This window comes from Manihot esculenta, chromosome 14 (assembly GCF_001659605.2).
Source record: "Manihot esculenta cultivar AM560-2 chromosome 14, M.esculenta_v8, whole genome shotgun sequence".
Lineage (NCBI taxonomy): Eukaryota > Viridiplantae > Streptophyta > Magnoliopsida > Malpighiales > Euphorbiaceae > Manihot > Manihot esculenta.
In genome coordinates, this window is record NC_035174.2 from 26,516,196 (window position 1) to 26,533,217 (window position 17,022).

The 17,022-nt window shown below is 32.8% G+C and overlaps 1 protein-coding gene across 3 annotated transcripts; it reads right to left on the reverse strand.

Moving 5' to 3' along the window:
* Window positions 1-731: 731 nt before the first annotated feature.
* Window positions 732-4,868, reverse strand: LOC110630721 (G-type lectin S-receptor-like serine/threonine-protein kinase RKS1). Of its 3 annotated transcripts, none has more exons than XM_043950278.1 (7): window positions 2,902-4,867; window positions 2,600-2,737; window positions 2,197-2,396; window positions 1,830-2,019; window positions 1,492-1,726; window positions 1,227-1,377; window positions 732-1,115 (listed from the first exon to the last, which is right to left on the reverse strand). In XM_043950278.1, the coding sequence occupies exons 1-7, from the start codon at window positions 4,199-4,201 to the stop codon at window positions 813-815; spliced, it is 2,517 nt and encodes an 838-aa protein (XP_043806213.1). In that variant the 5' UTR covers window positions 4,202-4,867; the 3' UTR covers window positions 732-812. The 3 variants fall into 3 exon arrangements, 2 of the variants coding, with proteins under 2 accessions (XP_043806213.1, XP_021633965.1); XM_021778273.2 differs by having other exon boundaries at window positions 1,830-2,040; XR_006348444.1 differs by having other exon boundaries at window positions 975-1,115; window positions 1,227-1,360; window positions 1,830-2,040; window positions 2,902-4,868.
* Window positions 4,869-17,022: the final 12,154 nt, after the last annotated feature.

Genomic DNA, 17,022 nt, shown 5'->3' on the forward strand with positions numbered 1-17,022 from the left:
CACCTATTTCTTGGCTGTCAAAGAAAAAAATGATTGTCTCTCGTTCACCGGAAGAGGCAGAATATAGAGCAATGGCAACTACCACTAGTGAGATCATTTGGTTGAAGCAACTCTTACAGGATTTTTAGGTACTGTACATCGCGCGTTCTTTTATTCAGTGACAATCAAGCTGCCATTCACATTGCAACAAGTCTTATTTTCCATGAATGGATAAAGCACATGAAAATTGATTGTCATTTTATCGGACAACATATTTAGCTATCAACTATTGCCCCGACGACGATCACTTCACAACACCAACTAGCATATATCTTCACTAAAGCACTTGGACAATATCGTTTTCATACTTTACTTAGCAAGTTGGGTATTTCCAAACTTCATGCTCCAACTTGAGAGGGAGTATTGAAGGATATTTTGTTGATCTTTTTTCCTTGTATTAGAACAGGTCGTGATCAACTTAATTTTAGGAACTGTTAATTGATTATAATAGCATAATCATAGGAGATGATTAAGGCTCAAAAGTTGCATATATATGTTTGCCCGTAGAAAACCTTCCATCTCTTCCCTTATCCTTTTCTTCAAATTAAATTGAAGAGTTTTAAATAAAAATAAAATTTTTATATTAAATCTAAGTATGACATTTTTTATAATGTCAATGTTCCCCTCCTTCCACTTTATTTGTATTATAGATTATAGATAACAAAGCTGAATAGTGAAAAAGGATTTCCATAGCATACCAAAATTATTTGATATTAAGGTTTAGTTGCTGTATTATTTTATCAAATACTATGTACAATCTATCTCTAGTATATTTAGCGACTTACAACCTCACTAATTGTCAACTCATTCACTGAGCCAAATTGTTCTGCTACTGCTTTGCAAGAATTATTGCTAGACTTTATAAAAACAAATGCAGGTTGTTTAGGAGAAGGAAGAGTAATTTCACTATTCAACATTAAAAGCACTGCTGACATGGTTGGCCTGTCCATTGCATCTTCTTGCACACATAAAAGCCCAATTTGAATGCATCTCAATATTTCATGAGTTGGATATGACTCCTTTAGGGATGAATCAATTATCTCCAGTGGTCTCTCTTCTCTCCATAATTGCCATATCTGTAAAGTTCATAGCATTAACCAAAAAAAGGAATGAATTATCAGCATCAATTCTATATTCATGGGTAATAGTTTGGAAGGTGAAGCATGTCAAAAATTTAGTTTACTTACATAGCCTATCAAGCTTAGGTTCCAACCCTCTTGACAAAAACCATTGCTCTTCTTTCCCGTAATAATCTCGAATAATATAACTCCAAAACTGAATACGTCAGATTTTGTTGAAAATTTTCCGAATACCACATATTCTGGAGACATGTAGCCACTACATATGAGAAAAAAAGTATATAATCGTCATGCTCCATCTAGTTTATTTGATGTGAGAAAGAATGGTATTCTTATCAATCACTCTTTCTTTCTTATTGAAGAGTATACTTACAGTGTTCCAACAATTCTTTTTGTCTTCTCTTGAATTTGGTCTCTTTCAAAGATTCTAGCTAGGCCAAAATCTGAAATCTTTGGGTTCATTTCTGCATCCAGCAAAATGTTGCTAGTTTTTAAATCCCTATGGATAATTTGTAATCTGGAGTCTTGGTGAATGTATAATATTCCACGAGCAATCCCAATGATGATGTTAAAGCGTCTTCCCCAATCCAAGATTGACCTTGATTCATCTGCAACACAATTTAATAAATTCCTATTCAATTAGTGTCATGTCCCTCAATGTTTTAAAATAATTTACCAGAAACAAGACCACAACTATATATGTTGACTTGCCAAAAAGCAATGAATCCAAGCTTTTGTTTGGCAAGTATTCATAAATTAACATTAGCTCTTCTGCCTGAATGCAACATCCTAGCAGTTTCACAAGATTTTTGTGTTGAAGCTTTGCGATCAATATAACTTCATTTTTAAATTCTTCTATTCCTTGGCTTGAGTTTTTGGATAGCCGTTTCACAGCAATCTCCTGCCCATTAGAAAGCTGACCCTAAATATCACATTTGGAAGAGTACATTACTACAGATAATCAATTAAAGCTGGTATTCTCATGTAGAATCTCATGATGAAAGATAAAAGTAAAACCACCACTTGTACACACATAGCATTGGTAAGGCATCAGAAAGTTATATGTACAGTTATATACCTTATAAACCAAGCCAAAACCACCTTGTCCTAGCTTATTAGCAGAAGAAAAATTGTTAGTTGCATCAATTATTATATTGAAATCAAAAAATGCTATGTCTGGATGATTTATGCTGCCTCCAACTTCATTTGCCGCTAAATTAACCTTATGGTATGCATCGTCAATTGTATCGCGCAATCTTTCACTCCATTTGTTCCTCACTGTTCTCAAAAGAGAAGATAAACAATAGAAAGGGTGAGAGAGGAGCAAAGAAGAAAAACCAGAGAGAGAGAGAGAGGAACAAATTGCTTATTATGCCAAATTTCTCAGGAAACAAAAAATATCTCATCAATCAATAAACTCAGCAATATAAATATATATGGAAATGCACAAAACATGAAATAAAGTCAAATTTGTTTCTTACTGCTTCTCTTTTTCTTCTTCTTGAGCCACATATATGCAAACAAGATGATAATAAACCAAGCTGAAACAACCGATACTACTAAAATGGCCAACATGCCCTTCGTTTCAAGATAACCATTCGATTGTCGCGCAATTTCAGCTGTATGAGTGAGAAAACAAATTAAAATTACTCAACTGAAATGGGAAAGAAAAGGACATAGGAAGGCATCAAGATAGCACATAAGCAACTCACATTTCATGCAGGACTCCCTTTTCTTCAATTGCATATTTAGTTCATTTAGTTAGAAGCAAGAAATACATTACCTAGTTCAAGTGCATCAACACGAACATAAATATCATATCCTGCATCCTCGTTATCTACAGTATCCATTAGTTCACCATACCATGCTAAACAACCAGTTCCTTTCCCAGCAATATCTATGTTTGCATATGCGGAGCATGAACAATTCCTTCTACATTCCTGTTCACAGTCCGTAGGAGCCATGTTCAGGGCCACCCAAGCTGCTGCTGAAGTATCAGGAATCTTAACATATGGCACTTTGATAAACCCTTCCCCAAGCCCACATACTGGAGAAGAGTCTAGCCGCTTCCTAACACATCCACTTGACCCATCTCGCAGAATATGCCAGTCCCTCGGGGACTTAGGTTCATACCCAGGTAAACAAGCACATTCAAAGTCTCGATTAATATGTTCAGAATTACATTTGCCATAGGCACCACAGTGTCCATAAACATCACACCTATTAATCGGTTCAGACAAGCATTCCTTCCATTTGCCAGCACTTTCATGCCACACCAGATGCTTAAGAAATCCTGCAGAGTCCAACACTATTCTTAAGATAACAGAAGCATCAGCAATAACGTAGTTCATGTATATCTCATCTTCGTTGTTGATAAAACTGTAGTTCCACACCCCTGCATAACTTTTCAATGGCCATGGGATACTTCGCCAATAATATTTTATATCGCTGTAAAGAAATAGTTGTGGTGATCCAGCTGGATTGAGCTTAAGCTTGTAGTCTCCAATTCTAGGGTCATCTGCAGATTTCCATGATTCTAAAGAGAAGTGATGACTTGTCTTCTGATTCATCCCAACTTTCATCCCAGGTAGCAAAGTATCTGTCGGATAATCAAAGCTTTGCCACACAATTTTATTTCTATCTTCAACCAAAATCAAGTTTCCTGAATCTAAAAGCTGAGCTACACTAGTATCTGCTACTTCCACTGAGACATTTGTAGACCATACAGGAACAGTCTGGTTATGATTGCTATAGAGAATGAGATTTCCGTATTGATTAATGGAAAGAACTCCTGAAGAACCGTTGATTGGATGGTTCCTATTTGCAACCCAAATCACAGTTTTCTCTCTCACTTTGTGGTACCAGATTCCCAGATATCTATACCTGGAACTTCCAGGGCTAAAAAATCCTAATGCAAAATTATTTTCTCTGGAGATTAGAATGTGGCCATGGCCATCTTGAATGGTTTGGTTAATGGCTAAGGTATCTTTGGATGAAGAAAATGTGAAATGAAAGATTAGAAGCAAAAATTGCAGGAACAACTTTTGAAAATCCATAGTGGCTCTGTAGTCTTCTCTCTTCATTGAAATGAAGCTTGTACGGGGTGGTTGGTCATATTTTTAGTTAAGAAAAGACTCCAGCCGTGGATTTCCGAAGCTAGCTCAGACTTTTGACAAGTAAACAGTGGTTTTTTGTGGAATAACCGAAAAAGAAGCAGATTTTGAATTTTCTCAAATGATGTCGACGGGAAGGGAATAGAATTGACGAGATGGGAAAATAAAAAAAATGTCCTGTTCCCATTAAACCAAATGCACAAACTTGGAGAAAAGTTGCGAATTTTTTTCTGGTGCAGGAGAGTTTTAATGAGAATGCTAGCCGAAAACAATGGAGTAAAAGAATTGACGAGAATTTCTTGTGTAGTTTCAATTCTAATCTTCTATCACAGATCAATAGCTGCAGTCCTTCTCACTGTGACATTTAATCGAATATATGGACCGCAGTCCATAAAACAATAAATTATATCATGAAAGTTGATTCTACACAAATACATAAAATAATATCAAAATAAAAACATAACAAAATAATATCAAAATAAAAACATAACACAATTGTATTAAGTTATTAAAACGTTTAATGACCATCATAGTATATAATTTTTTCCGTGAAACACGACGTGACCGTCACATGCAAGCACACCGGCTGCGGAGGACACTTCTACAAATAGACAACGGTCATCTTCATTTGCTATTATTAAACAAAACAAATATTTTATTTGATTTAAATGTATGATTTTCTAAAAGTGATTTAATTAATTTAAAATAAATAATTTTTTTTTTTCAGTAAAAGAAAATCTTTGACTTATTGAAAAGTTAAGAAAAAACGTCAATTAAATAGATTTTTTATATATTTTTTAAATTTTAAATTTTTTAACTGAATAAAGTAAAAATTTCAGATTAATTGTATTTTTTTTTATTTTATATATATATATATTGCATGTTTGGTTATATGCTGTGGTAAGGGAGTAACTTATTACTACTTGATGACTGAAGAATTTTATAGATATTTTTTGAAATTTTTATAGATATATCTTGTCAATGTATGAGTGCTAAGCCTTAGCGGTCCAGTTGAGTTCAATTTTCATTCTTTGAGTTGGTCAGAGCCATAAATTTTCTTTTTGGAAAGCAGGATTGTCTTTTCTTTCTTTTTCCTGTATGTTAGAATAATAAGAAATACGATATTTATACTTTCAAAACTAATCCCAAATTACATTTAAGAGATTAAAATATTTATGAACACAATATTTTTATTTAGTAGGAACAAAATGTACTTTTAACGAGTATAAATTTAATGTAATTATATTTAATTAAGAGAGATTTATAATTTAATTTTTGCATATTGTTATTAATAATAAGTCAATTCTTATATTTTTAAAAATTTATTAAAATATTTTTATTTTTTTCTCTGTCAACAAAATAATTTTTCCATCTAAAAATATAGTAAAAGACTAAATTATCCCTTTCATTTCCTCCTCCTTGTCCTCCTCCTCATTAATTCTTCCTCCTCTTCTTCTTATTTGGTTCTTCTTTTTATTCTTTTTTTTTAAAGAAGAGGAAGAGATTTTTCTTCTTCTTCTTCTTTTTCTTCTTCATCATCATCTTTTTCTTTTTCTTCTTCTTTTTCTTCTTCATCATCATCTTTTTCTTTTTCTTCTTCTTTTTCTTCTTCCCCTTCACCGTTATCATCTTTTTCTTCTTCTCTTTCACCGTTATCATCTTCTTCTTATTCTCTTTTTCTTCATTTTTGAAAAGGAGGAGGAACTATTTCGTTGACGAAAAGAAACGATAAGACGTTTTAATATACTTTAAAAATGTAGGGACTAACTTATTAATAATAACAATATCTAATGACTAAATAAAAAATTTTATTTAAGGGTAAAATTGAATTTTAAAAATTTGCTCTCTCATCCTTTATATATTTTTAATGAAAAAAATAACAGAATGACTATTTCGTTAACGGAGAGAAAAATTAATAACGTTTTAATAGATTTATGAAAATACAGAAACTGACTTATTAATAATGACAATATCCAGAAACTAAAATATAAATCTCCCATTAATTAATTATAATTTTACTAGTGTTAGATTTATTAAAATATAATTCTAATTTATTAAATTTAAATTAATTAATTTTTTATTTAGTTAAGTCAATGCTAAACTTACTTTTTTTTAAAATAAGAACTAAATATTTTAATATATTAAAAATAAATTTATATTTAATTTATTTTAATTTAAAAATTAAAATTTTGGGAGGCAACAACCCTTACTTCCCCTTTAAACTCGTCACTGCTGTGGGTTGCTCTTTTAAGGTTTGAAAATGCTAAATTACATTGTTACAAAAGAGGAAAATTATTTAGTTATTTCTGGAAAAAAAAATTTATTCTTTATCGTAAAGCATAACGATGACACACATTTATATGGAAAATGATTTGTTGTAGTCATTAACACTTTTGAAAAAAATATAATATTTAATTATTAGTTAAAAAATTTATTATTTAATTTTTATATTATAAGAAAATTCATTAGTTAATCCTATTATTTTAAAAATATATTAAATTTTTTTATAATTTAAAAAATTTATTAATTAATTTTATCTATTAAATTATAAATCAAAATTTCGGTTAGCATTGTTAATTTTAAAAAAGATATAAATATTTAATAGTAATTCAACCTTAATAATTATATACTGCTATTTAAATTTTGTTGAAATCTATGATTAAAGTCTTTTTCTTTTTTCACCATTATCAAATATGAGTTGAGTATATTCGCAAATCATTGCTGTTCTCCATATGGGAAGTGTAAAAAGCTCTTGGGATAAATATATTAATTCAATTAAAAGTAATTAAAAAAATCTGAAATTAACTTTCAACAATATTAGCAATAAAATCTGAAAAAGAACACCATAATATCTTGATTCCATTTGAAATTTATTCAAATATCTAGCTTATATTGAATGATAATCCATATTTAATTACTCATTTTAATATGAATACTCCTAAATTAATCAATTTCTTCTTAACACGAATTGAAATTTTTAATTAAAAATAATTAACAGAGTTATAATGAAACTTAAGAAAAAAAATTTTAAATCCTTCAAACATAAATTAATAATCAAATAAGCTCTAATCAAACCAATTAGAATATTTAGAAGCTGTTTTGGTTTAACTTATGAAAATTAGACATAAATTTAAATTTAAAACATATATATATATATACAATTTATAAGAATACATTTTTTATTGAATTAAATTGATCCATATCTCCCGCTTATACATCATGGGTCAACTCTCATTTCAAATTCTATAAATTTTATATTTCATAAACTTTTAAAACTCGATTGCTATATATTTATTAGTATAATATATCGTCTCGACTAATAAAGGTTAGAGCAAATATAATGTGTAGTACCTTAAATCATTTGTTACATTCATATTTCTTATAATTTTTTTTTAATATTTTTGTGTTCATAATGGGAGGTTAACATTTGGTTAGTTCAATTTAAAATAAAATCAAATCGAATAAATCAAAACTAAAATTTAAATATTTATTAAAATCTAACTAAACTAAATTACTAGAGAAGAAATCAATATGAATTGAATTAGTCTGATTCAATTGGTTTCAATTGGTTGGACTTTTTATTGAGCTTTTATTTTTTACTACTTGTTTTTAGTGTTCTAAAGTTCAACTAAAATATTTCAATTTTGATTAGGATTTGATCTCTCTATATTATTAAAATGACATAATATTGCTTACTAATCAGTTCGATACAATTTTATCGAATTTTTCATGGTAAAATTAAACCGAATAAAAATAATTGAATTTTTTAAAATTTAAAATCGAACTGAGTAAAAAAAATATAAAAATCGAGCTAAATTTTCAAATTGATTCGATTCAGTCGATTTTTTTTGTTTGAATCGAATACTGCTCACCTCTATTCATAATTATATCTTTATCTCAAATATAAACATAATTGACCGGATGCAAATTAATATGAAATTACTTTATGATCTTCCTTGTATCACGATTCTCTTAATCTTAATTTATTTTATTTTCTAGAAATATTTATCCGCATCGAATCATTCATAATCCTTTGATAATAATCTAAGAAAACGAAGAGTAACTAATCAGAGTTATGAGAGTATAAAGTGAAGATTACTTATTATCTTTAGGGCTACATACAATATTAATTAGAGACTAAACTTGTAACGCTCTTATTTGACACTTATAACATACATGGTATGAATCATGTACTACAATATTAACTCTTTTTCCTATAGAATGTATGTCTCACATTATTCAATACTAATCAGATAATAGTATAGATATCCAATGTCTAACTTTGAGTTCACATAACTACTCAAAGTTATACATAATAGAACTCATATCTACCGATTAAGAAGGATTATTTAATTTAATCACATATAATTAAATTTATTCCTGAATGTGACATTGATGTTATAAACTTTAGATTCTCTATATTATCACTCTTAATAATAACGAGTTTATAACTATCCCATCTTTATTATTAGTCACTTAAATAATAAAGGCGATTGCCTATATGAAATGGTCAATTTTTTATTTGTCTGACGGTCTTCTCATATTTTAATGAGTAAATTACACTTTAATTTCTAACTTTTAGCGTAATTAATGTATTAGTTCCTACATTTTTAAAATCGAACACTTAAACCTCTTTATAATTAGTCTATGTAAATTAGATGTCCTTCCATCCATAATTATGTTAGTCAATAGGTTAAAGGGAGAATAAACATTTCAAATACCTAAAATATCCCATGAACACCTAAATCCTTGTCAATGTGAATAAAACATTTTATATTTCTAAAAATATCGTTTAGTCCCTGAATTTTAATATAATTAACGAATTGGAAGAACTCAGGTTCGGCAAGTTCTCATATTTTTTAAACTTTTGAAATATCGTTTAGTCCCTGAATTTTAATATAATTAACGAATCAGTTCTCATATTTTTAAAACCAAAAGTTTAAATCTCTCTATATTCAATCCATTCAAAATTATAGCATTTCCTCCATTATATATATTAGTCCAAAACTAGTGATCGGATAAATTTTTAAAAATAATTTTCTTTCTAAAATATTTTTTTTAAAAGTCTACCACTTTCTTAATGACTATTTGGTGCGACTTAAAAAATGGCTGAATTTGTAAACCTTTTTTGAAAATTCTAAAATTATCAAATGTTGAAGTATTTTCATGAATAGAAATTTAAGGACAAAAATATTAAAAATTACTTGAATGTAATAATTTGAATAAAAGTTAATGGGATTTAAGTGTTTGTTCAAATAAAAAATGAAAGACTAAATTATTTAAATTTTAATAGATGTAGAACGGAATCCTAATTCTTTAACATTTTTAATTAAGAAAGAGGACAACAAAAATATTTCCATGATTTTGATAGAAAGAAATGGATGGAAGGATTGGAGTTTAGACGGACTGATTATAGAGAGATTTAAGCGTTCGATTTTAAAGATACAGGAACCAATCTATTAATTATTTTAAAATTCAAGGATTAAAGTATAATTTATCTATTTATAAAGGTAATAAAGACTTTTCTACACTTTTAACGGTAAAAAATAGATGGAATGATCTCTAATTTAGACAGACTAATTATATAAGGATTTAAGTATTCAATTTTAAAAATACAGAGACTTATATATTAATTAGCTAAAACTTGGATATTAAAATGTAATTTATCCAATTTTAATATATTTTTTAAATATATATATTAACATGTATACTAAATAATTTAGGCACAAATAATATTATCATTAATAATATAGTGAACATGCTTGAGAAAGTTTCATGTTGCAAGTATATTAACATTTTATGTAAATTTAATGAATTTGCATGCTTATTATAAAATAATCTTTGTAGTAGGTTTTATAAAGGGATTTACAGCCATAGATATATATAGATATATATATTTAATGTAAGAGATATTACCACTAATGACTCGACGATTCTACGATTACAAGCGTAATGGGAATACGCTAGGCTATGCCTGATAACAGTAATTTTATATTAAGACTCGTCCTCTAAAAAGACTCGTCCTATTCAGGAGAGTGCGAGTCTTGATGATAAACGGGGTGTTTAAGGTATCAGGGTCTTCTTTTCCTCGGGTGGGACCGCATTTTCCACTTATTAGATCCTTGCCACATAACCCTGTCTTGTGATGACAATTCATGACTTACTTTGAGCGATTGTTATATAGTATCAGAGGTCCTCCGCTGATTTTCGATTCTTCATATTCGAAGGAGATAGCTATTCTCGAGATCTGGGGCACGTGGTCCCCTGAGATTGACTTTTTGTTGCTCATGTCGTTTCACCTATATAGCCCCTCAATGATGACTGTCCTGCTTCTCGTGCCGTATTTAAAGCCTGTCGTCAAAATCGTCTTATGAGAACCCTTCTTTTTCTCCAAACATCACTTTTACTTTCAACTGTGATCTTTTACTTTCAAAGAGACTTGGTTGCAATTTTTTTCCATTTATACTTCTTACGGTAATTTTTGTTTCCTTTTTCCTCTTCAAAATGAATAGGAACACTTCCTCTTCAGAATGAATAGGAATACTTCCTCTTCTCTTACCTCTAGTGGAGGTTCCGCTTCAAGCTCCTCCGACGGCCCCATCCGTGCCCCGGTCCCTATCGTTCCATTGAGGAAGACTCCAGAAAGCAAGAGTAACTCTATTAGTGACATCCATTTGCCCTATCAAAGCAAGATGTAGAATGCTTTTATTATACATACCAAATCCCCTAAGAGACCTTTCGCGTCTTTGCCCTTTCTCCATGCATTCGTGTGAAAAACTTGATTCCTGCGGAGGACACTATAATGGTTTTCGAGGAGCAGCTAAAGGCGGGCCTTCGGTTCCCTATGGACCTACTTTTTATTGGCGTTCTTCGGTTCCATAAGCTTTCGGTTGCCCAGTTGCACCCCAATAGTTGGAGAATCTTGGTGGCCTTCCGGTTCGTTTGCCTTAATAATAACATCGGACTGAGCATAATCCTCTTCTCCCAATTACACTAGTTGAGTGCCCGTAAAAATAAAGAATTTTGATATTTTAGTGGGTGAAAACACCTAACCATATTTGACCATATATCTTCTTCATTGAAGCATTGAAAATATAAGTTTTTTGTCCTTCGTCACCGGATGTCTAGGGTTTTGGGCACCTTCAAACAAGCTGGCACTTTTGAGTAGAACTGAGGAATGATGGGGTCCGTCCGAGGAGGGATGAGGATGAGGTTTTAGCCTTTCTCTTGACAAAGGCTAAGTCCCCAAAGAAAATGGACATTATCTAGGCGGTGAAAAACACCATTTTATCTTGGCAAAGTCATTTGCAAGCGAGCCAGACTTGGGGTCCTCACCTGCCCAGCCTTGGGGAAAGCACCTCCCTGGCTAGAGGTCAGGGTACCTTTTCTTTCTATCTTCTTTTAGATTTAAAACTGCCTTACTTACTTTATAATTTTTGCAAATATGGCTGGTTTGAGCAAATTCGCTGAAGTGGCGCGTGTTGCCCGCAAAGGCAAGGTAGTTGCCGGGGCTACTAGTCCCCTTGCTAAGTGTGCTCACCTAGCACAAGAAGTGATCATGCTTTCTCCTCCCCTGGCCCAACCTACAATAGAAGAGCTGGCCCACTTACAGCCTAAGTCTTTTGCCCTAAGCACCTCTACTTCTGTCCCAGCTTTTGAGCTTCTGCTATTGTCCCCACTCCTTCTGAACCTGCTCCTGCAAGCATAGGAGTTAAATCTTCATAGTCTCCGAGCATCCAGCGCCTGGCATTGGTACTAAACCAGGTGCCCTCACTCCTTGATGATCCTTCTTTAGTCGTCCTATTAATCAAGAGTGTCTTGAGGCCCGAGGATCGTCGCCGGCTAAACGAGCTCGAGACAAGCGAGCTTTTTGATAACGTCATGCACTCTGCCCTAGAGAGTGCCCACTGCATTTACGTGGCCAAGGAGCACCATAAAGCCCTGAGATGAGAGTTTGGCACTCAAGAGACAGATAGGAGGCTTTTGGTCGAGGAGTGCTCGAGGTTGAAAACTCAGGTCGATGAAGTGGAGGGCACTATAAAGAAGACCTTAGAGTCGGTGGATAAGCTCCAGGCTGAGCTGAATGAGACCAATGCTTCCAAGCTAGTCCTTGAGAATTGAGCAAAGATTGCTGAGGATTAGGTGGCCCTATTACATTACCAAGTCCTAGAGCTACTGAAGAGGCCTAAGCTGCCTCTGCCAGGGTTGCTGAGCTTGAGGCAGAGCTTCAGAAGACAGTGACCCAAGGTGGGGAAATGTTTGTACAAGGTCAAGAATCGGTAAAGAAAGAGCTGGTGAAACAGTTTCCTTCTAAAGACTTTACTTGGATAGACAACATCTTCTTAGAAGAGGAGAGAGTTGAGATGGAAGAGGGTGAGGGACAAGCTGAGGGCAGTCCCTGTGACTGGGTCTCTACATATACCGTAATAGATGTAGAAAATATTAATGTAATAGAAACTCGGGCGGAGGAACCTGAAGATATCCCTCCTTCTATTTAATCTTTGACTTCAATGAAAGTATTTTCTCATATCTTGTCATTATTTTCACTGAGTGTCTATATGCCATATGCTCGTTCACAGCCCTCATCCAAGACTTAAAAAATTTCTTAAAAAATTACTAAGGGTTAACACCCGTCCACCATAGTGGTAATAAATAGATTGAACACCTTTGAACAGTGGAAATAACACCTAACGAATGCCTGCCTTGGGTCTGAAATACCCATATAGGATTTCTTATAATCTTGAGGCTAGTACTCGTTCGTGAACAGTCGTCCTATAGCCTAGGCCTCGAACGCCTCAAAAGTCTTATATAGGGCTATCACCCGGTAGTTGAGTCTGAAGGCCTCAATTAGTGGGACTAATTCTCAATCTTTTGGCCTGACTTATACTCGCATTGTGGCCTTGGGCAATGCCTTAGAATTTTTTATAGGGGATTAACACTTGGCGAGACTTGTCTTGTAGCTCCTTATGATCACTTTTGATTAGTGGGACCAACACCCAGATTATGATCTGGTGGAACCCGCCTTGTGACATGGCATGGAAAAACTTATCTTGCAGCCTTATTTAGTGGGACCAATGTCTAGATTATGATCTAGCGAAACCCGCTTTGTGATCTAACCTGACGAAATCCGCCTTGTGGCCTTGTTTAGTGGGACCAACATCCGGATTGTGGTTCGGCGAAACCTCCCTTGTGACTTGGCCTGGCAGAACCCACCTTGTGGCCTTATTTAGTGGGATCAATGCTCGAACTGTGGTTTAGCGAAACCCGCCTTGGCAGAATCCGCCTTGTGACTTGCCTTAGCGAAACCCGCCTTGTGGCCTTATTTAGTAGGACCAACACTCGAATTGTGGTCTGGTAGAACCCGCCTTGTGACCTGACCTGGCGGAACCTGCCTTGTGACCTTGTTTAGTGGGACTAATGCCTGGATTGTGGTCTGGCGGAACCCGCCTTCTGACTTGGCATGGCAGAACCCGCCTTGTGGCCTTATTTAGTGGGACCAATATCCGGATTGTGGTCTGGTGGAACCCGCCTTGTGACCTGGCATGGCAGAACTCGCCTTGTGACCTCTTATCGTCTCCTTAATCTTTTTTTATGAAGGTAATTCCATTGTTTATTAACACTGAAGAACACAACATATAAAAAATACCTTATTAACTTGTTATTGATAAAATTTTCTCATATTACAAATATCTCAGGAGTGAGGAATCACTCGACCATCTAGTTTGGCTAGTTTACAAGACTCTGGGCGAATGACCTTCGAACGGTCTTTTTCAGGTCTTACCTAACTTACCAGACCAGCAATTACATCTATGGTCTGCTTATTTTCCTGATCATCCCTAGGTCCTTCTACTATTACATGAATAATCCCTAAGGTTCTCGATCAGGGGTAGTTTCGAGAGTTGTTTCCTCAGGTTCAAGTCTCCTCTCTTCCCTTCCTTCTTGGTGAACTTCTAAAGAGTACCGTCTCTTATCAGTCTCTCGATCTCGTCTTTTAGTTGCTGACACTCTTCCATCGTATGATCGTGGTCTTCGTGGAAACGGCAGTACTTGGTCCTATCTCGTTTCTCCGCTTTCTCAGGGTTGAGCTTGGACAACCATCTGATTTCCTTGTCATTTTTCTTGATTCACATTAAAATATGTGTCTGTGAGTCATTCAATAGAGTATAATTCTTATACTTACTTTGGTCATCCCTCTTTCGGGAGATGGGATAACTCTTGTGATCTCCTTCATATCCTCACCTCTCCAGCTTTTGACTTTGCTTTTGGGTCGCTCTCTTGTCCTGTTTTAGTGCTTGGACTTCGTCATCCAACCTGATATACTTTTAGGCTTTGTCTATCAACTGTTAATATGTCGCAACTGGGTTTTTAATCAAGGAATCCACGAATTTGACATTGTGTGTTCCTTTTTTCAATGCTTCACATGCTATCTCATGATTTAATTCTTCCACCTGTATTGCCTCAACATTGAACCATGAGATAGAACTCCTTAAAAAATCGCTCTCTCCTTGGCGGATCTTTCGCAAGTCAAAGGAAAGTTTTTTAAGAGGTATGCAAGTAATAAATTTGAATTTAAATAACGTGGAAAATTGTGTAAAGTTTTGAATTAAATCTGGGCTCAGATGTTGGCACCATTTCTAAGCTAAACCTATGAGTGTTGATGGAAACACTCGACATAACACAAGGTCGTTGGTCATCTTCAAGATTGCTAAGTGGCTTCTGGGATCTGTTGTTCCATTATACTTATCCAAATTAGGCAGCTTAAACTTAGTTGGGAATGTTTTCGCTAAGATTTCTTCCGAAAGAGGCAAGGCATTGTCTAGGCCGAAGTCCTCCTCTTGTTTCCTTTGATACCTTTACACGACTCATACCAGTTTCCAATTGATGCCTTTTAGAGCTTCGTCTGATTCATCTTCGGACTCAATCTTTCCTTTAGACACATTTTGACCGCTTCTGTCCGAGCCCTTAGGGTGTTTACAAATGCTTTCTCTCTTCTCTTGGGAGCCATGTTTGACGTCTCCCCCCGAGCCTTGTACTATTTGAAAGTAGTCTGCAACCTTTGAATGTATTGAACCATTTACTCGTTATTTAAATTATTGAGATGTGCTTCATTGATCATTGGAGCGTGTTTTGTCCACTGCTAGGGGCGGAAGAAATGATGACATCCTCATTGTCATTAGTAGCAATATTAGCAGCAGCTCGTGAACTACTAACCATTTTGAGAGAAAAAAGGGAGAGATTCCTTTCTTTCAAGATAAAGAGTAAGAGACGAATCGTAATCCAAATAAACAAGGAGGATTCAATGGATCTCCTGGCATCGAAATCAAATGATGTAGCCGAAAAATAGCGCCGTGTTGTGAATGGCTAGACCTGTAAGAAAGAGAACGTGAGGTGGTGGATGCCCACGACAACCACTCCGATGCTCAAGTCAGTATACTGAAGAATAAGGTGAATGCAATGAATTGTTTAGAACTTGAGTAGTGTAAGAGGATAACATACCTTTGCCTCTATGAACCTTCTCCTTTTATATTGTAAGAAGATGGAGATAAATATAACATTTTCTAATAATCCAGTAATAATGTGTCTGACTGTTTGATAAGGGATATCGCCAGCTAACAAGCCGACGATCCCGCTATTATAGGCGTAATAAAAATACACTGAATTGTGCTTGGTAAATTTATACCAAAACTCGTCCTATGTAGGAGAGAACGGGTCTTGATAATAAACCGAAAGTTTGAGGTATCTGGGTCTTTCTTTCTTCGGATGAGACCGCATTTTCCACTTATTATATTCTTGTCATGTGACCCTATCTTGTAGTGACAACTCATGACTTATTTTGAGCAATTGTTATGTGACATCAATATTTAATCACGATTATAGCTAAATATTTTCATTTTTATAAAACTTTTTAATTTCATTTCAATTATAGTCAAACATTAAAAAAATTTTAATCAGCTTTATATTAGTACATATATCATGTCAAGTTTTATTTAGTTACTTTTAATTTTATTTTAATATCTAATTTAAATTTCAAAATCTCTAATTTAAAATTATTTAGATTTAAAATTCATTGAAAATGGAAATTTTATAGTTTAAATTAAGGATTAGAATAATAAAAATTAAATATTATTTACGGTATATACATAATTAGAACTAAAACAATTATTTATTTAAATTTAACTAATATTTAAAAAAATAATAAATAACATGTCCATAAATTTACAATTGATGATGATTATTGGTATAATAGCAAAAAATATCTTGAACTTTTCACAAATTAAAATTATTAATTAATATATCATATACTAATCAATTAAATTTATTTATATTTACCGTTAACTTAAACTGTTAAATTTAACAAAAATAAATATTATATCATTATCTTAATCAGCACAAAAAATTAATAATTTAGTGTAACAAATGGAATTCTTATAAAAAAAAACTATAAATTTTACCATTTTTAACAGTTATATTTTAAATTTTTTTTCTCAACAAACATACTTCAAATATAATTTTTAAGTTCGATTTAGTTTTTCAATACAATTCGATTTTCTTATAATTTTGTACGATGTATTTCTAAGCCAATAACTCGTTTATTAACATTTTTTACATTTATAAAATAAATATTTATATTTAATTAAAAAATAATAAGGATAATAAAAGAAATAATTCAATTTGAATTTATTATTAATTTATTTAAAAATAAAATAAATTCAATTAAATTCTATTACATTAAAATTTATTCCAAACAAAAAGAAATCTTTTATGAATCGAAAGAATTTTTTTTTTTAAAA

Excerpts from the sequence above, each read along its gene's own strand:
- LOC110630721 (XM_021778273.2), bottom strand. The coding sequence starts at position 4,201 with ATGAAGAGAGAAGACTACAGAGCCACTATGGATTTTCAAAAGTTGTTC. Across the intron at positions 2,738-2,901 it reads TGTTGATGCACTTGAACTAG|CTGAAATTGCGCGACAATCG; the intron begins GTAATGTATTTC and ends TCACTCATACAG. Across the intron at positions 1,116-1,226 it reads ACCTAAGCTTGATAGGCTAT|ATATGGCAATTATGGAGAGA; the intron begins GTAAGTAAACTA and ends TGAACTTTACAG.